We start from the raw sequence: 25,125 nt of genomic DNA on the forward strand, positions 1-25,125 counted from the left end.
ACAACCAGTTAAAATTTCAAAAAGGCAGGCCTTGTTAGAGAGCATCACACAGTGATTAAAATCTCAATAACAGAGACCTTGGTCCTTTGATAAACATTATATTTCATGCTTCATTTATTTGATGTTGTTTATCATAGTCTATTATTTGATTGATTACTTTTTGTGCTGCCTATTCAGTTTTTTTGTCATCCACTGGAACAATTTGAACTGCACTAATGTGATTGTGGAGGTAGTCATTGTGTAGGACTGGACTGTCACACACGTCACCACACATTTCCTATAATCCTATAATTCCTATAATTTATAATCCTTATCTTTATAATCTCTTCTGCTATTTGCACATTCTTTACTGTAAATTCCTAAGTTAATTTGTACATTTTTGTAGTAACCTGAAAATTGTAAATATTGTAAAACTTTTCTTCTGTCATTTAATGGTCGGGCATTGTACAAGAGAAATACTTTTGTTATCCCATACTTTCTTTTAATTCTTTTGGTACAGCAGTTGCAATGAATAATAATATTACTGATTATGATAGTATGCAGGAGATGATTCTGTGCCTGACAGATACTTTAAATTATTGAGGTTGATCGCAAGTGATATGAAAGATTTCCTTTATCTGTCCTTGTGCCATCAGAGCTGAATCAGCCTGTTAGAGAAAGTGATCTGCTGTCTTTGGAAGCCCGTTTCCGCCACAAAAAAAAGTATCCATAACTCGAAGTTTTGGTAACTCAAAGTTTTGCGTTATCTTTCTTGAAATTTCAAGCTACTCTCTTGAAATTTCGACTTATTAACTCGAAATTTTGAGATAAGTAGCTCAAAATTTTGACTCACTTTTCTCAAAATTTGGCCGAGCTAACTTCAAATTTTGAGTTAATAAGTCAAAATTTCGAGAAAATAAGTGGAAATTTTGAGAAAATAACTCAAAGATTTGAGAAAGATAACTCAAAATTTCAAGTTATCGATACTTATTTTTCTTCCTTTTTTAGTGGTGGAAATGGGCTTCCATAAAAAATTGCAGAGCGGTTTAATCAGTTTGCTGGTATCAGCTCCAATGCTGCTCCCGCAGCAGACTACACCAAAGTACACTGCACTCACAATACCTAAAAAGCAGATTTCATCTGATCTCTGTTTTGATTTGTTCTTCTTTTTTTTTTGTATTATCATTAGGCATAGCAGAAAATATTAACACACACACACACACACACACACACACACACACACACACACACACACACACACACACACACACACACACACACACACACACACACAGACAATATAAAACTGTATATTGTGGGGGAAAAAACTCTAGATGAATGTAACTTTGGAGAAGATTGTAAATGTGTTAAGGATACAGGCTGGTTAATTAGCAAGTCAACTAATGGTTAGGCTCTGCTAGAACTTTGCCTGAGCATTCTCACGCCGGTACAGTAGACGGCAACATGCACCTTTGACTTCGGTTTGGACCGCGCCGCCTGAGGAAGAAGAAAAAAAGGCGCCGAAGAAGGCCACTTTCCCACTTTCGCGTTTCAGACCACACTCCATACCAGTTGGTGGCGGTAATGCACCATTCAGTTGTTTGTCAACTGGCAATAAAAATTTAAAAGGAGGAAGAAGAAGGCCATTTTCCCCTGAAACAGTGCCGTGAGAGCGACGTACCCGAGCTTTATTGTTCTCATTATCTCCACTGCTCTCGATATTTTAACGAGAGTCTTTGGTTGCCTTTTGTGTAAGTTCTGACGTTGGTTATGTGACAGTATGGTGGTAATATTAAAAAACGAAAACGTCGTCATTGCTGCTGGCCGGGTTCGGGCGATAAACGAGCTAACGCTAAAGCTACAGGCCTAGCTGGGTACAAAGACGAGTGCAGCTCAGCTCGACATTTTGTTCTTGGTTTCAGCGGCAGAGGCGTTTGAAGTGCCAGAAACAACCTGGGGAACAATCCACGTTAGCTAATCTCAGCTGGCATACAAGGTTACGATGTGTGCAGGTTGCGTGTATTTTACGTGTATATTTTGTCAACGATGCGGCTAACGGGGGCATGTCCGATTCAGTATTGGCGACGTGGTTGTTATGTACTTGGAGCACTGAGCTTTTGATTAGGTGCACGTTGGAGACACATTTAGGTCATTTAGCAAGTTATTGTACATGTTGGGGGTTTCTCTCTACGTGGATGGCCAACCTGGAACAGTTAAGGCTCTGTCGTTGGTCGTGCCCCCCTCCCGTGATGCATGGGTGGTGATTTCTGGTTGACAGCAACTGTCAGTTTGCAAAGATTCTGAGATCTCCCTGCCGTGCATGAAGGCGACTCATCAAGATACCATGTTAGTTCGTTTTCTCATTGATATTGGTGGTAAAAGGTCCTGTAATTTTCACTTTGGGTTAATGATCTTGAACTGAGCAGTGACTTCAGCGTGCTCCTGCATAAGGACCATACAGGGAGTGCACAATTATTAGGCAAATGAGTATTTTGTCCACATCATCCTCTTAATGCATGTTGTCTTACTCCAAGCTGTATAGGCTCGAAAGCCTACTACCAATTAAGCATATTAGGTGATGTGCATCTCTGTAATGAGAAGGGGTGTGGTCTAATGACATCAACACCCTATATCAGGTGTGCATAATTATTAGGCAACGTCCTAGTGACGGACGGTTGACAGCCAGGAGATGGCAGTAATGCAACAGTTTTGGATGCAAGCTGCCGTTAAACTTGACTGAAGAAGAAGTAGGCAACGTCCTTTCCTTTGGCAAAATGGGTCAACAGAAGGACTTGACAGGCTCAGAAAAGTCAAAAATAGTGAGATATCTTGCAGAGGGATGCAGCAGTCTCAAAATTGCAAAGCTTCTGAAGCGTGATCATCGAACAATCAAGCGTTTCATTCAAAATAGTCAACAGGGTCGCAAGAAGCGTGCGGAAAAACCAAGGCGCAAAATAACTGCCCATGAACTGAGAAAAGTCAAGCGTGCAGCTGCCAACATGCCACTTGCCACCAGTTTGGCCATATTTCAGAGCTGCAACATCACTGGAGTGCCCAAAAGCACAAGGTGTGCAATACTCAGAGACATGGCCAAGGTAAGAAAGGCTGAAAGACGACCACCACTGAACAAGACACACAAGCTGAAACGTCAAGACTGGGCCAAGAAATATCTTGAGACTGATTTTTCTAAGGTTTTATGGACTGATGTAATGAGAGTGAGTCTTGATGGGCCAGATGGATGGGCCCGTGGCTGGACTGGTAAAGGGCAGAGAGCTCCAGTCCGACTCAGACGCCAGCAAGGTGGAGGTGGAGTACTGGTTTGGGCTGGTATCATCAAAGATGAGCTTGTGGGGCCTTTTCGGGTTGAGGATGGAGTCAAGCTCAACTCCCAGTCCTACTGCCAGTTTCTGGAAGACACCTTCTTCGAGCAGTGGTACAGGAAGAAGTCTGCATCCTTCAAGAAAAACATGCTTTTCATGCAGGACAATGCTCCATCACACGCGTCCAAGTACTCCACAGTGTGGCTGGCAAGAAAGGGTATAAAAGAAGAAAAACTAATGACATGGCCTCCTTGTTCACCTGATCTGAACCCCATTGAGAACCTGTGGTCCATCATCAAATGTGAGATTTACAAGGAGGGAAAACAGTACACCTCTCTGAACAGTGTCTGGGAGGCTGTGGTTGCTGCTGCACGCAATGTTGATGGTGAACAGATCAAAACACTGACAGAATCCATGGATGGCAGGCTTTTGAGAGTCCTTGCAAAGAAAGGTGGCTATATTGGTCACTGATTTGTTTTTGTTTTGTTTTTGAATGTCAGAAATGTATATTTGTGAATGTGGAGATGTTATATTGGTTTCACTGGTAAAAATAATTGAAATGGGTATATATTTGTTTTTTGTTAAGTTGCCTAATAATTATGCACAGTAATAGTCACCTGCACACACAGATATCCCCCTAAAATAGCTAAAACTAAAAACAAACTAAAAACTACTTCCAAGAACATTCAGCTTTGATATTAATGAGTTTTTTGGGTTCATTGAGAACATGGTTGTTGTTCAATAATAAAATTATTCCTCAAAAATACAACTTGCCTAATAATTCTGCACTCCCTGTATGAGCGACTGGCTCAAAGTCTTACTTATTTCCTTTACCTGATACAGCCATTGCTGCTATAAACTGCACGTTTTGGAATCATTGGGAGAAGCTGGATCAAGGCGGCAATGTAGTGAAGAAACCTTGAAGAACAACAACATCCTGATTTCTTTGAGGTCTTTTTCTTTCCTGCTTTGCTTCATCAGAAACAACAGTCTAGCTCGACCTGTCCGACCAGCTTGAAAGCAGGAAATCTGAACTGGTAACACAAAAAAAGGAGTGAACAAAGGAGTGTGAATTTTCACCATCTAATTAGGTTTGCTTATAAGAAGATCCAAATTCATTTAATTATGAATTGAGGTGGACTTTGTGGTGGCTGAAGCATAAAACATTTTTTTTAACTAGCTTTTTACGAGCAGTCAACTATTAACTTCTGAAACATTGGAGTGTTTTGCACAGCTTTGAAGCTAACATGTACATAATTGATACATTTGGGTATTGTAAGTAACGTCAAGTAAGGACTTCTTTGCCCAAAACAAATGAAAATGCTGCTTTGAGCTATGACCACACTGGTATACTCCTAGCTCTAAAGCAATACTGAAGGGTTTCACGTGTTGTAAATGTGCAGCTTAATTAGGGCTGCTCGATTATGGCAAAAATGATAATCACGATTATTTTTTATTAATTGAGATCTCGATTATTTGACGATATTTATTTAACAATAACAATGTATTGAATAATGACTTTAAAGATTGTCATAAAATAGTGTGCAAATACGGATAACTGTGCAAATGTTTGCAATATAAAAAACAAATGAAAAATGTAAACATCTGTTCACTGAACTTTGCAGTGTTGCTCTGTGGTGCAGCTACGACACTGTAGCAAAGTTTACACACTATGTCTACTTGATCCACGTCTGACTCCGCGAACCCATAATGTTTCCACACCACTGAAGTTTTTTTTTACCTCTCTTTTAAACCAACAGCAGTCACTCTCCTCTCCAAATAACTTCTGCTTAGCTTTCCGGGCTTCCCTCGGGTCCTCTTAATCAGCGGTCCCCAACCCCCGGGCCTCGGACCGGTACCGGTCCGTTAGTCGTTTGGTACCGAGCCGCGAGAGTTGAGGCTCAGGTGTGAAATGTATAGTTTTCAGGGTTTTTATCGGTTTTCAGCGTTATTTTGTTATCGTTTTTATCGTTTACTCAGTTTTCCTTGGTCTTTTCACCTGTGTTATGAATAAATGTTCTTTTTTTCGGTACCGGTACTAGTTTTATTTTGTTGTATTTATCCGCGACACCTTAAAGGCCGGTCCATGAAAATATTGTCGGGCATAAACCGGTCCGTGGCGCAAAAAAGGTTGGGAACCGCTGCTCTCAGTGTTGCCAACTCCTCAGTAAGTAAAATCGCTATTGGTTGTCCTAGAAGTCGCTAGAAGTCGCCAAATGACGTCATCGCTTAATTTGTAGAATTGGTCATGCTAATGTAATTGTAACCTATGTTGTTGGAGAGAGAAATAACATCGTGGAAGAGACATAAAGTGAGTAAAAAACGTCCTAAATGCAGTTAGAATTTATTTAGAACTACAAATTAAATTTTTCTTTTAACAATTATTGTTTTTAATGTCACAGTTCCAACCCTGCTCCTTTATCCGGGCCTGGACTGGCAAAAGTGACCCGAAATTGGCGCTCTGGTGGAGTTACTTTGTGTGTGAGAGTGTTTGTTTATAAGTAGTTTTAAACTTTGTGATCCACAAAACAGCATAACAGTAAAAGAAGAATTGACTGCGTTACAGTCAGTGCGGGAGCAGCGGCTTCACTCATGCGCGATTCATTTGTCCTTTGGACGCATGGGTGTGAACATCTCCTGCCCTGATAACAGCGGGGGAGGACTATCCTCCGCCTGGGAGAGCTTTGGCACGGGTGAGGTGCCCACGGCAGCACCCGCTGCTTGTTGAGAGTAAGAGCGATGCGCGTTTTCACGTCAAAAAGTCGTCATAAATAAGTCTCCAATAATACCAGAAAAGTCGCCAGATTTGTCGGTAGTCGCTTTTTAGAAAAAAAGTCGCTAAGGGGGTCTGAAAACTCGCTAAATATAGCGACAAAGTCGCTAAATTGGCAACACTGGCTGCTCTTAATTGTTGTGACACGTGTTAGAAATGCAGAGAGGTGCGCTGGATTCGCCACACGGAGCAGCGCGAGAGTAAAGCACGAGGGAGGGGCTAATAATCGGCTCAGTCATTTTTAATGATCGTTGAAAGCCCAGATCGTAATCTGATTAAAATTCGATTAATTGAGCAGCCCTAAGCTTAATGTTCTTGTGAAGTCTGAGACTGATTTGGAGCAGCGTTTGATCATGTCTGGAACAGATGGAGCCAAGGTTAACGGTTGGAGATGTTATCTGCTGTTAAGCGTGATCTTGTCATTTTTTTCTGTAAGATGACAGTGCCAGATGAAGAACTACTCCCTACCCCCCCACCAAGCGCAGATTTCACAGCTGGATTTATGACTGGTCATCGAGGCTGTTCTGCAGTTGATCACTTGGCTAAATAAGTGGACATTATTTATAAACTTGAAAGTGGACTCACTATATTGAGGATTTTTCTTCTTTGGGAGGTGGTTTCATTTTCAGCTTGGCATCTTTCAGAACTAATCTTGCTCGGTTATTGAAACCAGTATGGTTTTATTTTTATTTTTTCCCCCCTCATTTGCTGGTGAACACTGTGCCACCGATGTTTTTTTGTTTGTTTGTTTGGGTTTTTGGTGAAGTCAATTTGGTGGGAACTTGAGTCAAATATTTTAAATAGTGAGCAGAATTTTAGTTTTAATATGGTCTGTGTTTTAGTTCCTTAATTTTGCTGCGATTTCAACGTAAAGGCCTTTAGTTTTGTGCTTTGAAGCTTGGCTCTTTAGAATGTGAGGTGGATTTGTGATTAACCTCTGCAGTTCTTATTAGGCAGTCTTGTGTGTTTTTTTTTAAAAAATTGGCCGTTTTGGGTATTGGTGTAAATGGTGTATCTGCCCCTGAGAGTGCATTGCTTTTCAGATTCCATGGTGGTACAGTGAAATGCCGGGAAATTGGCACAGAGCTACAGATGCTCTGTTGGCAATAATATTATTCTATATCCTTCTGTCTACAGGTGCTGTTGTTTGTGCTTCAGCATGGCGGTCGTCATCCGTTTACAGGGCCTGAGAGTCACAGCGGGTTCTGAGGATATTCGCAGGTTCTTCACTGGCCTCAAAATTCCTGATGGAGGGGTGCATATAATTGGTGGGGAGCGAGACGAGGCTTTCATTATCTTTGCTTCAGATGAAGATGCAAGAAGAGCCATGATATGTTCAGGTGGTGTCATTAGAGGCTCACCTGTTACATTCCTGTTAAGTAGTAAAGCAGAGTTTCAGAATATGCTCGAAAGAACAACAAAAATTGTGGAGAGGGATCAGAAAAGGCGGCTTGAAGATGACATTGGACATCCTCGCAGATCTATGGAGCCAGAGATGGGCAGGAGATCAGCCAGCAGATCGGGTGACAGTCCTCCACCCCTGCTCCAGAGGGCCCCAAACACAGATGATGTGTTTTTGTTTCTAAAAGGTCTGCCTTTCTCTGTCACTGAAAAGGAAATTTGGGATTTTTTTTGGTGGTTTAGTTGTTGATGAAGTTGTTTTAGTAAAAAATCGCCAAGGATTAAACAATGGAACAGGTTTTGTCAAATTTGCAACAAGAGAGGATGCAATGGAAGGGTTGAAGAGAGATCGGGAATACATTGGCGCAAGGTATATTGAGATCTCCACGACAACATTGAATGATTGGCATCGGGTTACTGGTAGAATGCCAACAGCTGTCATAGGTGGCAGTTTCCAAAGGGGGAGATCACCCATTCCTGATCAGAGGGATCCACAGCACCGTGTAAGGTCACGATCACCTGTGGCTCAGAGGCACATTGCTCCTTCAGAAGGGGAGTACTGTGTTTTGTTGGAAAATCTGTCATTTGCAGTGGAAAAAGAACATATAAAACGTCTTTTTCATAATGCGAAACTTGGGGATGACCAGATCCTGCACTTGATTGACTCTGACGGGAAACAAAAAAGATCTGCACTGGTGCTGTTCAAGAGTTTGCGTGACTATTGTGAAGCTTTAGCTCATGAAAAAAAGACAGTTTTTCAATCGACTAGTGCATACCCGTCCAGTTTCGAGGGAGAACATGATTGCCCTTCTGAAACCTCAAGGTACCACTGTCCGGCCTTCTGGAAACTCTGAAAGGTTTCGGGAGGGGCCTGCATCTTACTCCAGTGATCCTTATGACTCAGAGAAGATATGTGTGTTTGTGCGAAACCTGCCATTCGATGTACGAAAAGTTGAGATCATCGACTTCTTCCTTGGGTTTAATATCACAGAGGACAATGTGTGTGTGCTGCAGGACCGAGAAGGTGCTGGGGTTGGACAAGCTTTGGTGGTCTTTGGATCTGAGACGGAGGCTTTGAGGGCACTCATTCTCGATGGACGACGGTTTCTTGGGTCAAAAGTCATACTAAAATGCATTACACGTTCTGAGATGCAGGAGTTGGGTGTTGATCCACCAGTGGTGCAAGAGCCACTGCTGAGAGGGGAGCAGTACTCGGGCAAGAGCAGCGAAGCATCTTATCTCACTGGTGACACTTCATATCCTGACTTCAGGGTTCCTCGTGATGGGGGTATACCAGTAACTAATGCACAGGATAGCATCCATGGAAGTATTGATTATGAGTCTCGTGCAGCGCGGTCTCGTTCTCCAGAAGACAGGGGCAATGGAGTTCGTGGCAGTTTTCGCTCCCCTGTGGAGCCTTTTGACGCTCCCACCTGTGTTCAGTTACTCAACCTACCTTTCCAAATCAGAAGTGAAGAAATCTACGATTTTTGTTACGGGTATCGTATAATACCTGGATCTGTGTCACTGCAGTATGACCAGAGTGGAAAACCTAAAGGCTCTGCTACTTTGGTATTTGAGTCTCGTCGAGAGGCTTTAACGGCAGTTGAAGAACTAGGTGGGAGACCAATAGGGCAGAGAAAAATAAAGCTACTCCTTGTGTGAAAGTAAAATTGCTTTTCATTGCACTTAAAATTCCAGGTGTAATTGGAAATGTAAACAATGTTGATTTGAAAAACCACTGCCTTGTTGTTGTTTTTTTCATTTTTTTTCGTTTTTTTTAATTTTATGTAGGGTGGGGAAAAGGAGGGTGTTGGGGGCTGTTGATATGGGGTGGCTTTATGATTCTAACTATAAAGTTAGCTTGCATGTATTTAATTTAGCCTTGTTTTATCTGCTAAAAGCAATACTCTATTTCAATTTTTGATTGAACTTGTTATAGTGTGTATTCCATTTAATCTTACTGTCTTTTTGTCATTTTAAAATAAAAATGGATGCTTTTGAATTGTTAACATTAAATTAGGATCTGCTGATCAAGCTTGTCTATACAGGATACAGATAAATAATAAATAAAAAATATTTCGGGTTCAGTGATGTATTTTTTTTTCTCCCCTCAAAGACCTGTTATGATATTCTGCATTTTATTGATTTTATTTTTTTGTAGACAGCCTTCAAAGAACAAAACCTTAAATACGACCACCGTTTAAATGGTCACTACTCATCTGTAGTGGTGAATATGGTGTACTGACAGGTTTGAAATAATAACTATAGAGGCCTGTCTAAAACTATTGCTTGCTCCGCTACTGCTGCGCCCTAGCTTCAGCATGGGTGAATGGTGGTACGACCGAGCCAGAATGCGCTCACATAGTTAGCGAAGAGTTGTGGGAGAGCTCTAAAACACAAATGATAGCGAATGCAGCGCCTCGGGAAGTGTTTAAAATGACAAGACTAACAGTCTGATCCCCCAACGAAGTCTTTTGAGCATGTGTTTTAGCCACTTTTTATTTGTATCAGCCACTAATCGAGTGCCTCTGTTTCTGAGGCTTCTCTGTTCAGCATCACATGATATGGGTGCACAGCTGGCGCGAACCCCGGAGCGCACTGCGGCTCCTACGAGTCAAACAACCAGTTAAAATTTCAAAAAGGCAGGCCTTGTTAGAGAGCATCACACAGTGGTTAAAATCTCAATAACAGAGACCTTGGTCCTTTGATAAACATATTTCATGCTTCATTTATTTGATGTTGTTTATCATAGTCTATTTGATTGATTACTTTTTGTTCTGCCTATTCAGTTTTTTTGTCATCCACTGGAACAATTTGAACTGCACTAATGTGATGATGGAAAGAGAAATACTTTTGTTATCCCATACTTTCTTTTAATTCTTTTGGTACAGCAGTTGCAATGAATAATAATATTACTGATGATGATAATATGCAGGAGATGATTCTGTGCCTGACAGATACTTTAAATTATTGAGGTTGATCACAAGTGATATGAAAGATTTCCTTTATCTGTCCTTGTGCCATCAGAGCTGAATCAGCCTGTTAGAGAAAGTGATCTGCTGTCTTTGGAAGCCCGTTTCCGCCACAAAAAAAAGTATCCATAACTCAAAGTTTCGCGTTATCTTTCTTGAAATTTCGACTTATGGACTCAAAATTTTGAGATAAGTAACGCAAAATTTTGACTCACTTTTCTCAAAATTTGGCAGAGCTAACTTGAAATTTTGAGTTCATAAGTCAAAATTTTGAGAAAGATAACTCGAAATTTCAAGTTATGGATACTTATTTTTCTTCCTTTTTTAGTGGTGGAAATGGGCTTCCATAAAAAATTGCAGAGCGGTTTATTCAGTTTGCTGGTATCAGCTCCAATGCTGCTCCCGCAGCAGACTACACCAAAGTACACTGCACTCACAATACCTAAAGGGCAGATTTCATCTGATTGCCGGATCTCTGTTTTGATTTGTTCTTCTTTTTTTTGTATTATCATTAGGCATAGCAGAAAATATTAACACACACACACACACACACACACACACACACACACACACACACACACACACACACACACACACACAGACAATATAAAACTGTATATTGTGGGGGAAAAAACTAGATGAATGTAACTTTGGAGAAGATTGTAAATGTGTTAAGGATACAGGCTGGTTAATTAGCAAGTCAACTAATGGTTAGGCTCTGCTAGAACTTTGCCTGAGCATTCTCACGCCGGTACAGTAGACGGCAACATGCACCTTTGACTTCGGTTTGGACCGCGCCGCCTGAGGAAGAAGAAAAAAAGGCGCCGAAGAAGGCCACTTTCCCACTTTCGCGTTTCAGACCACACTCCATACCAGTTGGTGGCGGTAATGCACCATTCAGTTGTTTGTCAACTGGCAATAAAAATTTAAAAGGAGGAAGAAGAAGGCCATTTTCCCCTGAAACAGTGCCGTGAGAGCGACGTACCCGAGCTTTATTGTTCTCATTATCTCCACTGCTCTCGATATTTTAACGAGAGCCTTTGGTTGCCTTTTGTGTAAGTTCTGACGTTGGTTATGTGACAGTATGGTGGTAATATTAAAAAACGAAAACGTCGTCATTGCTGCTGGCCGGGTTCGGGCGATAAACGAGCTAACGCTAAAGCTACAGGCCTAGCTGGGTACAAAGACGAGTGCAGCTCAGCTCGACATTTTGTTCTTGGTTTCAGCGGCAGAGGCGTTTGAAGTGCCAGAAACAACCTGGGGAACAATCCACGTTAGCTAATCTCAGCTGGCATACAAGGTTACGATGTGTGCAGGTTGCGTGTATTTTACGTGTATATTTTGTCAACGATGCGGCTAACGGGGGCATGTCCGATTCAGTATTGGCGACGTGGTTGTTATGTACTTGGAGCACTGAGCTTTTGATTAGGTGCACGTTGGAGACACATTTAAGTCATTTAGCAAGTTATTGTACATGTTGGGGGTTTCTCTCTACGTGGATGGCCAACCTGGAACAGTTAAGGCTCTGTCGTTGGTCGTGCCCCCCTCCCGTGATGCATGGGTGGTGATTTCTGGTTGACAGCAACTGTCAGTTTGCAAAGATTCTGAGATCTCCCTGCCGTGCATGAAGGCGACTCATCAAGATACCATGTTAGCTCGTTTTCTCATTGATATTGGTGGTAAAAGGTCCTGTAATTTTCACTTTGGGTTAATGATCTTGAACTGAGCAGTGACTTCAGCGTACTGCTGCATAAGGACCATATGAGTGACTGGCTACTTATTTCCTTTACCTGATACAGCCATTGCTGCTATAAACTGCACGTTTTGGAATCATTGGGAGAAGCTGGATCAAGGCTGCAATGTAGTGAAGAAACCTTGAAGAAGAACAACATCCTGATTTCGTTGGGGTTTTTTTTCCTGCTTTGGTTCATCAGAAACAACAGTCTAGCTCGACCTGTCTGACCAGCTTGAAAGCAGGAAATCTGAACTGGTAACACAAAAAAGGAGTGAACAAAGGAGTGTGAATTTTCACCATCTAATTAGGTTTGCTTATAAGAATATCCAAATTCATTTAATTATAATTATGAATTGAGGTGGACTTTGTGGTGGCTGAAGCATAAAACATTTTTTTTTAACTAGCTTTTTACGAGCAGTCAACTATTAACTTCTGAAACATTGGAGTGTTTTGCACAGCTTTGAAGCTAAAATGTACATAATTGATACATTTGGGTATTGTAAGTAACGTCAAGTAAGGACTTCTTTGCCCAAAACAAATGAACATGCTGCTTGTTGAGCTATGACCACACTGGTATACTCCTAGCTCTAAAGCAATACTGAAGGGTTTCACGTGTTGTAAATGTGCAGCTTAATGTGCTTGTGAAGTCTGAGACTGATTTGGAGCAGCGTTTGATCATGTCTGGAACAGATGGAGCAAAGGTTAACGGTTGGAGATGTTATCTGCTGTTAAGCGTGATCTTGTCATTTTTTTCTGTAAGATGACAGTGCCAGATGAAGAACTACTCCCTACCCCCCCACCAAGCGCAGATTTCACAGCTGGATTTATGACTGGTCATCGAGGCTGTTCTGCAGTTGATCACTTGGCTAAATAAGTGGACATTATTTATAAACTTGAAAGTGGACTCACTATATTGAGGATTTTTCTTCTTTGGGAGGTGGTTTCATTTTCAGCTTGGCATCTTTCAGAACTAATCTTGCTCGGTTATTGAAACCAGTATGGTTTTATTTTTATTTTTTCCCCCCTCATTTGCTGGTGAACACTGTGCCACCGATGTTTTTTTGTTTGTTTGTTTGGGTTTTTGGTGAAGTCAATTTGGTGGGAACTTGAGTCAAATATTTTAAATAGTGAGCAGAATTTTAGTTTTAATATGGTCTGTGTTTTAGTTCCTTAATTTTGCTGCGATTTCAACGTAAAGGCCTTTAGTTTTGTGCTTTGAAGCTTGGCTCTTTAGAATGTGAGGTGGATTTGTGATTAACCTCTGCAGTTCTTATTAGGCAGTCTTGTGTGTTTTTTTAAAAAATTGGCCGTTTTGGGTATTGGTGTAAATGGTGTATCTGCCCCTGAGAGTGCATTGCTTTTCAGATTCCATGGTGGTACAGTGAAATGCCGGGAAATTGGCACAGAGCTACAGATGCTCTGTTGGCAATAATATTATTCTATATCCTTCTGTCTACAGGTGCTGTTGTTTGTGCTTCAGCATGGCGGTCGTCATCCGTTTACAGGGCCTGAGAGTCACAGCGGGTTCTGAGGATATTCGCAGGTTCTTCACTGGCCTCAAAATTCCTGATGGAGGGGTGCATATAATTGGTGGGGAGCGAGACGAGGCTTTCATTATCTTTGCTTCAGATGAAGATGCAAGAAGAGCCATGATACGTTCAGGTGGTGTCATTAGAGGCTCACCTGTTACATTGCTTTTAAGTAGTAAAGCAGAGATGCAGAATATGCTCGACAGAACAACAAAAATTGTGGAGAGGGATCAGAAAAGGCGGCTTGAAGATGACATTGGACATCCTCGCAGATCTATGGAGCCAGAGATGGGCAGGAGATCAGCCAGCAGATCGGGTGACAGTCCTCCACCCCTGCTCCAGAGGGCCCCAAACACAGATGATGTGTTTTTGTTTCTAAAAGGTCTGCCTTTCTCTGTCACTGAAAAGGAAATTTGTGACTTTTTTGGTGGTTTAGTTGTTGATGAAGTTGTTTTAGTAAAAAATCGCCAAGGATTAAACAATGGAACAGGTTTTGTCAAATTTGCAACAAGAGAGGATGCAATGGAAGGGTTGAAGAGAGATCGGGAATACATTGGCGCAAGGTATATTGAGATCTCCACGACAACATTGAATGATTGGCATCGGGTTACTGGTAGAATGCCAACAGCTGTCATAGGTGGCAGTTTCCAAAGGGGGAGATCACCCATTCCTGATCAGAGGGATCCACAGCACCGTGTAAGGTCACGATCACCTGTGGCTCAGAGGCACATTGCTCCTTCAGAAGGGGAGTACTGTGTTTTGTTGGAAAATCTGTCATTTGCAGTGGAAAAAGAACATATAAAACGTCTCTTTCATAATGCGAAACTTGGGGATGACCAGATCCTGCACTTGATTGACTCTGACGGGAAACAAAAAAGATCTGCACTGGTGCTGTTCAAGAGTTTGCGTGACTATTGTGAAGCTTTAGCTCATGAAAAAAGACAGTTTTTCAATCGACTAGTGCATACCCGTCCAGTTTCGAGGGAGAACATGATTGCCCTTCTGAAACCTCAAGGTACCACTGTCCGGCCTTCTGGAAACTCTGAAAGGTTTCGGGAGGGGCCTGCATCTTACTCCAGTGATCCTTATGACTCAGAGAAGATATGTGTGTTTGTGCGAAACCTGCCATTCGATGTACGAAAAGTTGAGATCATCGACTTCTTCCTTGGGTTTAATATCACAGAGGACAATGTGTGTGTGCTGCAGGACCGAGAAGGTGCTGGGGTTGGACAAGCTATGGTGGTCTTTGGATCTGAGACGGAGGCTATGAGGGCACTCATTCTCGATGGACGACGGTTTCTTGGGTCAAAAGTCATACTAAAATGCATTACACGTTCTGAGATGCAGGAGTTGGGTGTTGATCCACCAGTGGTGCAAGAGCCACTGCTGAGAGGGGAGCAGTACTCGGGCAAGAGCAGCGAAGCATCTTATCTCACTGGTGACACTTCATATCCTGACTTCAGGGTTCCTCGTGATGGGGGTATACCAGTAACTAATGCACAGGATAGCATCCATGGAAGTATTGATTATGAGTCTCGTGCAGCGCGGTCTCGTTCTCCAGAAGACCGGGGCAATGGAGTTCGTGGCAGTTTTTGCTCCCCTGTGGAGCCTTTTGACGCTCCCACCTGTGTTCAGTTACTCAACCTACCTTTCCAAATCAGAAGTGAAGAAATCTACGATTTTTGTTACGGGTATCGTATAATACCTGGATCTGTGTCACTGCAGTATGACCAGAGTGGAAAACCTAAAGGCTCTGCTACTTTGGTATTTGAGTCTCGTCGAGAGGCTTTAACGGCAGTTGAAGAACTAGGTGGGAGACCAATAGGGCAGAGAAAAATAAAGCTACTCCTTGTGTGAAAGTAAAATTGCTTTTCATTGCACTTAAAATTCCAGGTGTAATTGGAAATGTAAACAATGTTGATTTGAAAAACCACTGCCTTGTTGTTGTTTTTTTCATTTTTATTTCGTTTTTTTTTTAAAATTTTTTATGTAGGGTGGGGAAAAGGAGGGTGTTGGGGGCTGTTGATATGGGGTGGCTTTATGATTCTAACTATAAAGTTAGCTTGCATGTATTTAATTTAGCCTTGTTTTATCTGCTAAAAGCAATACTCTATTTCAATTTTTGATTGAACTTGTTATAGTGTGTATTCCATTTCATCTTACTGTCTTTTTGTCATTTTAAAATAAAAATGGATGCTTTTGAATTGTTAACATTAAATTAGGATCTGCTGATCAAGCTTGTCTATACAGGATACAGATAAATAATAAATAAAAAATATTTCGGGTTCAGTGATGTTTTTTTTTTCTCCCCTCAAAGACCTGTTATGATATTCTGCATTTTATTGATTTTATTTTTTTGTAGACAGCCTTCAAAGAAAAAAACCTTAAATACGACCACCGTTTAAATGGTCACTACTCATCTGTAGTGGTGAATATGGTGTACTGACAGGTTTGAAATAATAACTATAGAGGCCTGTCTAAAACTATTGCGTGGTGGGGGTTTTTGTGTGTGTGTGTGTGTGTGTGTGCTTTCTGCTCATTTTACATAATTTGTAAGCACTGGGAGAGCTGCACAGCTCAAACCTAGTGAAAAATTAGTTTAAAAAATGTGAACATTTAAAATGACAATTTCTAATTTTCTCTTGTGTATAACAATCTAAAATAACTTTGTATACAAAATTTCTCAAGACATTTAGTTAACTGATAAACGGTAGTTGATCAACCACTAAGCACTTATCCAATGTTGCAACGAGGTGTACCGGGTCCTGGTAGCCGCCTAAGCAATGGCGAGGTGTGGCTTCACATCAAATACGGCTGTTACAGAAGACCGTACAGTTATAAAAAGAAAAAACACTCCTTTTAATGCTGTAACGATAGTCAATACCTACTTGTACAGAAAAAACATTCAGATATTGATAAAATTGCTAATTAGATTAAATGTGGAAACAACACTACCTTTTCACAACAGTAGAACGTGTATCGATGATGGTGACTGCATGAGTTTTATTTTGAAAATTAAAATTCGGAAGTCGTGTTATTTGTGTTTTTTCTTCCTCTTGACTAGCATGACACTGGTGAGGCGAACAGGCTGAAATCCACGCTGAGGGAATTTCGTTGAACTAGAGGTGAATAAATTTTAAACCTCAATATCTATAAATTCGCGCAATGAGCAGAGCGTTGCTAGTTAGATTTAATAGATGTTTATAGGAGTTCAAACTTTTGCATCGTTTTCCAAGTTATGTTTTTCTATTACTTGTCTTATTTTTCTTTCTCGTTTTGTTGTTTTAACGTCATTTAGCCTATCTGTACACACAATGCTGACCATTAAATACGCAGCGAACTGTGAACCTTCACATCAACCGCTAATGTTAACGTTAGCTGCTCGCCGTTGCCTTGATGCGCAGGCTTTACACAGATTCATTTTATTTTTTAGGGGGTGCCATGAGCGCGTTATAGTGGACAGCGGGATCGTTACACCTGTTTTCAAAAGTTGTTTTGTTAATGCAGTTAAATTGAGATTTAGATTTTTAGAAAAGGCTTTTAACAACTATTGTTGACAGCCTCATAAAGTTTGGCAAGTTAGCTTACATCCAGTGTAGTAAAGTTAAGCTAAATGAAACATGTTAAGTAATAAGTAAATAAACAACTAACATTAAACCGATTTTTATTTAAGTATATTAAGCCGGAGAATTTATTATTTATGTAAGGTTCTTATTTAATTATTTTTCTATTCTGTTTCTCTGTATGCTAAACCTTAGGAGTTTGATATTTAACGGTCTAACCCTGACCAGACTATTTTAGCTAATAAAATGCGAATACTTTCTTTTTCTTTGAGATTTCCCTATTTGTGTTTATCGTTATCAGTAATTCTTCCTTTTCATCACAGATATCACACCGCATTTAATCGTTGTATTCTTTAAACAAAGATGAAATGAAAAATTGTTTAAACAAAATTACTATTATTATTATTGTTGTTGTTGTTTGGCCAGCCTTGTCTGTGACTTCTTACAAAACACACTTTCACACCTGGATGAGTTAACGCCAGATGAGTTAATACTTTTTGCTGTACAATATAAAGTGCCTTGGGGTGACTGTTGCTGTGATTTGGCACTGTGTACTGTCATGTGAGAAAATTGGGACACCCCCATTAACTAATCAGCTCTTTATTATGAACTGTTCACATATCAATTTCCAATCATGATTTTATGTATTACTGGAAAAGAAAGCGACGTAATTGCAATTAAACAACATAAATATAAATGATAAATTTCAATCGGCCTTCAAACAACATCACAGCACTGAATCAGCGCTGCTTCGTGTTTTCAATGATCTTTTACTAATGGCTGACAATGGACGCCCCTCTGTCCTAGTGCTATTGGATCTTTCATCGGCATTTGACATGGTTGACCATAACATCCTATTGGCGAGACTAGAGCACTCTGTAGGCATTAAGGGCGCTGCCTTGGATTGGTTTAAATCCTACCTCTCCAATCGGCTCTCTTCGGTACATCTGGCCACATCCTCTTCTTCGGCTGTACCTGTTTGCTGTGGTGTCCCCCAGGGATCTGTGTTAGGCCCTACCCTTTTCTCATTGTACATGCTTCCTTTAAGTGCTATCTTTGAGAAATACCACATTGCTTTTCACTATTATGCGGATGATATCCAGATCTATTTTGAGCTAAACGATGATCTTGCTCTGTCTTTGAATAGCTTCCGAGAATGCATGTGTGAGGTCAAGAAATGGCTTTTGGCAAATACTCTTATCCTTAATGATAAGAAAACCGAAATTATGATTTTTGGTAGTAATGCCCTTCGTGCCAAACTTCGGGATGCCTTTGGTTTTCTCACTAGTTCTTTCTCTGACACTGTTAGGAATCTGGGTGTCTTATTTGACAGCTCATTTACACTTGATAAACAAGTATCTGCTGTTGTCAGATCTAGTTTTTACCAGCTTCGCCTTATTTCTAAGGCCAGGCACTATATCCCGTATAAAGACCTAGAAAAGCTCATCCACGCCTTTGTAACGTCAAGGCTAGATTACTGTAATTCACTTTATTGTGGTCTCCACTCTTCCCTTTTACATAGATTACAGACAGTTCAGAATGCTGCAGCACGCATTCTAACTAAAACCAAGAAGTTTGCCCACATTACTCCTGTCCTTGCTGATCTGCACTGGTTGCCTGTCAAATATCGTATTCAATTTAAAATTTTGTTGTTTACTTTTAAAATTACCAATAACACTGCACCAAGCTATCTTAAGGAACTTTTAAACCCATATGCTCCTGCTAGGGCTTTAAGGTCATCCTCACAGTTACTGCTGCTTCAGCCCAGATCTCGACTGAAATCTAGAGGTGATCGATCGTTTGCTCTAGTTGCACCGGAGCTGTGGAACAATCTCCCGATTGGCATCCGGGCGTCTGATTCTATTCATTCTTTTAAATCACAGCTAAAAACATATCTTTTTAAACTTGCCTTTTCTACCAGTTAAATGCTGGCTTGCTTGCAGTGACCTATTGACCTATTGTATTAAATTCTCTGCTATCTTTCCATTATTGGTGTCTTTTATCATGGTGGTACAGTCTTACCTTGCTATAACCTATGTGCTGCAGTTTACTCTTATTGGTGGCTTTTATCTGTGAACATAATTCGTTACCTTTATGTATTTGATGTTAATGTGTGAACTGTTTTATTTTTTATTGTTTTATGTAAAGCACTTTGGTATGCCCAAGGCTTTTAAATGTGCTCTATAAATAAAGATTGTTGTTGTTGTATAAATGAACATTTTGTGAAACATCAAAAAACCCAAAAATGTTTGTTTTAATGGAGGAAAAAGTTAGGAAACCCTACCCCCTGATAACTAGTGTTGCCTCCTTTGGCTCATATAACTTCAGCGAGACGCCTTTTGTAACTTTTTACCAGTCTCTGACATGATCAGAAGAAGGTTCGCTCCACTCCTCAGTGCAGAATTCCTTCAGCTGTGAGATGTTTGAGGGTTTTCTGGCATGTACAGCCCGTTTCAAGTCACCCCACAGCATCTTAATGGGGTTAGGATCAGGGCTTTGACTTTGCCATTCCAGGACTCTCCACTTCTTAGTTTTTAGCCAGTCCTTGGTAGATTTGCTGGTATGCTTTGGGTCATTGTCATGTTTTAGTGTCCAGTTCCGCTTCAGCTTTAATTTTTTAACAGATGGTCTCACATGTTCTTCAAGCACCCTCTGATACACAGCAGAATTCATGATGGATTCTGTGATGGTGAGCTGGCCAGGTCCTGCTGCAGCAAAGCACCAAACTAAATTTGAGGTATAGATAAGGCAAGGTTCTTTTAAAATGCTGGTTAACGATGTACTGATCATGTGCACCTAATGTGATACACCTGTGTGTGATTTTAACCATTTTAAGTGGGATAATATGTGAGGGTGTCCTAATTTATTCCTCACCAGAAATTGCATTCTTTTAAAATTACATTTCACATAAAATTTTAAAACGGCTTTTCTTATTTTTTTAATTGTTTAGTGATATTATTTGGATTCCTCAGTATCATTAAAATTGGCATTAAATATCCATATGGCCAAATATATTTTAAAATATACAGGCTTTCATAGGGTGTCCTAATTTTCTCACATGACTGTATATAAATTGAACTGAAACAGGGACTGTGATTGCAGTTTGGTTTTGTATCACAAACGTTTTTTTTGTTTTTGTTTATTTTGCTAGTTTCACAAAATCTAAGCAATCATCTTGTTATGTAGATGCATGACATTTACAACTTTTCATACCAATAAACTCAAATTATTTAGTGAAGTATTTGAATATTGTAGCTGTAAAAAAAGATACTTAATTATGAAATAATAAAGTCATTACCAATGGGAATAAAATAATATCAATAATTTATAGGGTCATAAATCATTACACACTATAGTGAAAAGTTGTAAGTATTCCTGATATGCAGCCTTGGCCTTGGTTTGGACTCCAAACCCCTCTTTTTAAAACACTGAAAAGTAATATATTAGTGACTAATGTCTCCTTCTGTTAATGCAGCACTGCTTAGTAGGCTTGTAGAAATTAGTTGGCTTAAAGCATGTTTGAACCTTACTGACGCCAGAATGGAGGTATCAAGGAGAAGAATCCTTCAAAAGCACCTGGAGCCAGCGAGACCCCTGCGCCGCTGCATTCCTGCCGACATTGGTAAGTCATCAGTGCAAGTAAACAGGATCAAATGTGCCAGTTTGAAATGTAATGTGTTCCCGTGTAATGAATGTTCATATGGGGATTTTAATACTTTGTTTAGATCCACCAATAAATCCTGCTGCACATGTCCTGATGGATCAAGAGGCAAGTAAAAAATAAAACCCTAATTATGAAGATGGTTGCATGGTGATGCAGTGGTTAGTACTCGTGACTCATAGGAAGAAGGTTAGTTCTGTGTGGAGTTTAAATCTTCTCCATGTGTCTGCATGGCTTCTTCCCACAGTCCAAAGACATGCAAAGGTTAGGTTAGTAGCTGTTCATCTGGACGTTACGTTTTCAATGGGAAAAATGTTTTGTCACTCATCCAATTGAATTCTTCAGTCTCGAGACTGAAGAATTCCCTTGGATGAGTGACGCAACACTACGTCCAGATGAACAGAATCCACCTTTTGGGATTTACTTACCTTAATGATTGAGCATGCATCAGGACGTTAGGTTAATATGTGATTCTAAGTTGACTGTAGGTATGAATGTGAGTATGTCTGTCTCCCTCTCTATTACAGCTGTGCACTATGAAAGCTGGGATAAACTAAACATATTACACTTTTTTCACAGAAGGTAAAATATAGTTTTGGTAAATGAAGCCTACTAATAAAAAAGGAGTTTAAACGACATTGTTACAAAAAGGTGAAGCTGACAGTGTATATATGATATGGAGATACATGTATAACAGTACTGAAAAAAAGTACTAAAAAGCATCCACCTGTTTGAAGGTAATTCATAATCAAACAACAAAAAAGGATGGGAAAGTGAACATGTTCTAAGCTTTGGCTTTCCATAGTTTGTCCATCAGGCTCTAGCTTGTCACTGCAAATCTGGGTTTTGTAGAGATGCTGTTTGCCATGGTGAGACGTTGTCAGGCTAAGATTAATCTAAGATGATTTTTTCCACTGTGTGAGCACCTTATGCCACCAGAGTAAACCTGTGACACACCTCAACATTTGAGAACGGTGGCACTACACAAAGATGACACATAACACTAACCTTTCAAATAACTAATCATTTAATTATTCGGCGCTTCAGTATTTTAGACTCATGATATCATGCTTTTTAAAAAAATATATTTAAGCTGAAATTTTGTATTTGATAGACAAATATTGGTGTAGAGCAGTTCTACAAGATCATCAACCTTCATAAACAGAAAAAAGGTGAGTCTTTTCTTCTTCTTCTTATATTATTTTTTTCCAAAATAATATATTTTGCTGTCCCATAGGCTAATAAACAAGGCGTGGAAAGCACTTCAGCTTGTCAGTGTGGTAAACAAGTGTTTTTGGTGTGCATTCTAGTAGCTGCAATTCCAGAAATGCCAAGGAGGCTTAGCAGGAGATTAAAAAAAAGTATACACATAGATAGTGCATTTCATATATTTTCTGAATCACAGATTAAGACACATATGTTTGCATGAGAGTGAGACACAGTTTTCACTTCGTTCAGTGTTTTTTGTAAGGTTACGGTTTAATAACTTGCACATATAAAATTTATTCTGCCAGAAGAAAATCTATCACAATGCTGAAAATGTTCTTCACAATTTTATACCAAACCTCTGAACCAAACATAACCTGCTCCTGGCCATTCTAGTTTTTATTCTCCCACCTGCAGCTTTTCTGGTTTTTAAGGGTTCAAGCATAAACATTAAATAAAAAACAAAATCATAGACTCAGTCTATGAACAAATTTGATGGGAAGTCAACAATATATGGTCCTGTTTTATGATCATATATTAATGCTTATAGAACAATGAAACTATTTTAAAGTTTTTTTGTTGCCAGCAGAAAAAAAATATATCAAGAAATCAGATTTTGTCATCAGGGAAACTCAAAGACTTCAGACCCTCGTACTCTCCCCTCAGGTGTCTGAAGAATCTTCCTGGAATTAGTGTTTTGTGAAGAACTGTTTGGTCATTAGGCAGTAATTTCATACCGATTGGTCTCTAATCTGGAACATAACATGCTCCAGAGCAGGTTATAAGTTATCATGGCAATGTACCCCAGTAAGAAGTAAACCACCTTTGTAGTACAGGAAATCCAAGGTTAACTCTGAAGTTACCTGGATAATCTGATATCCTGCTTCACAGTCAGGCCTCTGGTCACTCTGACTGAAAATCTGAGTGTCTCAACTCTACTGCTTCCAGCTCGACCTTGTCTCTTTTTGTCAGAGCCACTGTCTCCAAACCATTCATCACAGCAGGTCTCGCTAACGTCTTGCAAATCTTCCCTTTCACTCTTGCAGCGATACTTCTGTCACAAATCACTCAAACCTCCTCCACTCCCCCTTGCCTGCATGCTCTTCTTCACCTCGCTTGTGCTCTGTTCATCCCTTTGAAGGGTTAACCCCATGTATTTAAACCCATTTACCCTCATTACCTCTATACTTTACAGCTTCACTGTTACACCTGTCATCAAACCCTGAATTCATAAACAGTGACAAGGAGGAATTTTGGACCAAAGACATCACAAATGTTTCCTCAAAAAGCTGATATTGTGAGGAATGACCACAAGAGGGCCTTAACATCCAGTAATCAGAGAATTATCACACACCTGAATAAGCTTCTTAGAAGGAGTTTGTCTTTTTAGTGAGGTTGTGTTTGATGTTAGCCAATGCAGAAGTGTTGGTGAATCCCAATGCATCACAAACATTTTTTGTCAGCTTTATTACCTTTGAGGTAAAGAAGCAACCAGATTCTTTTGGATATCCCTAACTTGAACTCTTATACCATGTTTATCTTCAGACAGGATATCTTACACAAGGGACTTCTTAATTGGTCTGGCCAGTTGTCCGGAGGCCAGGAAGAAGCCAGAATTCTTGCCAGAGCACCCAATAGTGTTAAGTGAGGCAGTAAGTGTAAAATTCTTGTTGTTTACTTGCTAAGTGGTCCAAATAATATCAGTAGTGTCTGGATTTAAAATGCTTTTATACTATCTTCACAGAGAGATCCTGAGCAACTAAGGCTTTATGAAATGAGGATGAATGGCAAGAAAGATAAAATGTGAGTTTAATACTGTAAATTTGTTACCACAGTTTGACTTTAATGCTTTTTTCATACAGTAGAAAAACAGTAGAGAGTATAGATTATGATTTGAATGAAATACCCATTGTTCTTCAAGAATAATTTGAACATTGGACATTTATAACACCAGTTAATGTGTATATGTAGGAATTAAGTTAAAGTTAAAACCTAGAAAAAAAGGTAGTTTTTACGGTATATTGTTAAAATTAGGTCGCTAACATAAACACCATAATAAAAATATGTCACCTTTGTTTGTTTTTAGGGCGGCTGAAGGGCTTCACTCACCTTGAGAAATTAGTCTTGCTTGTGCAGTGTTTGTGTTTGCTGTTCTTCCTTTCAGTTTAATTTAACTTTTTATTTCCTATTTATTATTTTGCAGGAGGTTCACAAGAATTTCGGTTTTTGATAACCCCCTGAGAGTGCTGTAGTGTATTTATACTGTGTGAACACCTTTTTGAAACAGAAAAAAAAAAACTGAATGGCTACTTTTCAGATGCTTTAATAAAAGTCCTGAACTGAAGTGATGGCGCCAATTATGTTTACACATAATTAGAAATTCTCTGGAGTTAAGATTTGCATTTGTCTACAAATTGCTTTTGATTTTCTGTCCTATACCTCTGCTATTATCAACCTGCTTCAGCAGCAGTTTCCATCACAAATGACACACCTGTGTATTGTACAGCTGGTGAGCATGTCCGTGCATTAAACAGCTTAAGAAATTGGCATAAACGGGAGTGACTCTTGCATCAGTCAAGCAGATATTAACAGGAACACCAATGGTATTTTATTTTATCTGTTTGTTATGTGTTCTACATAAAGTGGTTATTTGACAACAAATTTGCTATAAAAAAAAAAAAAGATTAACGGTCAACATGAATCTACAGGAAGTGAAAATCACACATGAAAGATTTTGTTGAGCACATTTTATAAAATGTAAGTATTTTTTACACTATTCGAGGATAAAACCACGATTCCTGTACTTAATGAATTAATTTCTTGTACAACCTTCGTCATTTTGACCAAACTGACTCACACAAAATAAACTCGGAAAAGTACTGCTTTTCCCAACATATGCGGAAATCCTTTAATAGCGCCGCTGTAACTGAACATCTGCTGCACTTCGTCGACCTCTGTACGTGACCGGAAGCCGGTAGCCAAC

At 39.8% G+C, this 25,125-nt stretch overlaps 2 protein-coding genes and 1 pseudogene across 4 annotated transcripts; all 3 read left to right on the forward strand.

Annotated features, from left to right (window-relative positions):
• Positions 1-1,594: 1,594 nt before the first annotated feature.
• LOC113031550 (RNA-binding protein 12B-like) lies at positions 1,595-9,563 on the forward strand (annotated as a pseudogene). Its single transcript, XR_013912115.1, has 2 exons — positions 1,595-1,730; positions 7,210-9,563. The product of XR_013912115.1 is annotated as an RNA-binding protein 12B-like (transcript).
• Positions 9,564-11,370: 1,807 nt separating this feature from the next.
• On the forward strand, positions 11,371-16,001 carry LOC113031549 (RNA-binding protein 12B-like). Its single transcript, XM_026183705.2, has 2 exons — positions 11,371-11,503; positions 13,643-16,001. Exon 2 carries the CDS (start codon positions 13,665-13,667, stop codon positions 15,567-15,569), a length of 1,905 nt encoding a protein of 634 aa, XP_026039490.2. The 5' UTR covers positions 11,371-11,503; positions 13,643-13,664; the 3' UTR covers positions 15,570-16,001.
• Positions 16,002-16,770: 769 nt separating this feature from the next.
• On the forward strand, positions 16,771-24,486 carry gra (granulito). Of its 2 annotated transcripts, none has more exons than XM_026183710.2 (7): positions 16,771-16,837; positions 20,815-20,897; positions 21,001-21,044; positions 22,051-22,108; positions 23,688-23,794; positions 23,887-23,945; positions 24,229-24,486. In XM_026183710.2, the coding sequence occupies exons 2-7, from the start codon at positions 20,816-20,818 to the stop codon at positions 24,254-24,256; spliced, it is 378 nt and encodes a 125-aa protein (XP_026039495.1). In that variant the 5' UTR covers positions 16,771-16,837; position 20,815; the 3' UTR covers positions 24,257-24,486. The 2 variants fall into 2 exon arrangements, with proteins under 2 accessions (XP_026039495.1, XP_080164102.1); XM_080307976.1 differs by having other exon boundaries at positions 16,782-16,837; positions 20,751-20,897.
• Positions 24,487-25,125: the final 639 nt, after the last annotated feature.

This window comes from Astatotilapia calliptera, chromosome 11, assembly GCF_964374335.1.
Source record: "Astatotilapia calliptera chromosome 11, fAstCal68.1, whole genome shotgun sequence".
Classification (NCBI taxonomy): Eukaryota; Metazoa; Chordata; class Actinopteri; order Cichliformes; family Cichlidae; genus Astatotilapia; species Astatotilapia calliptera.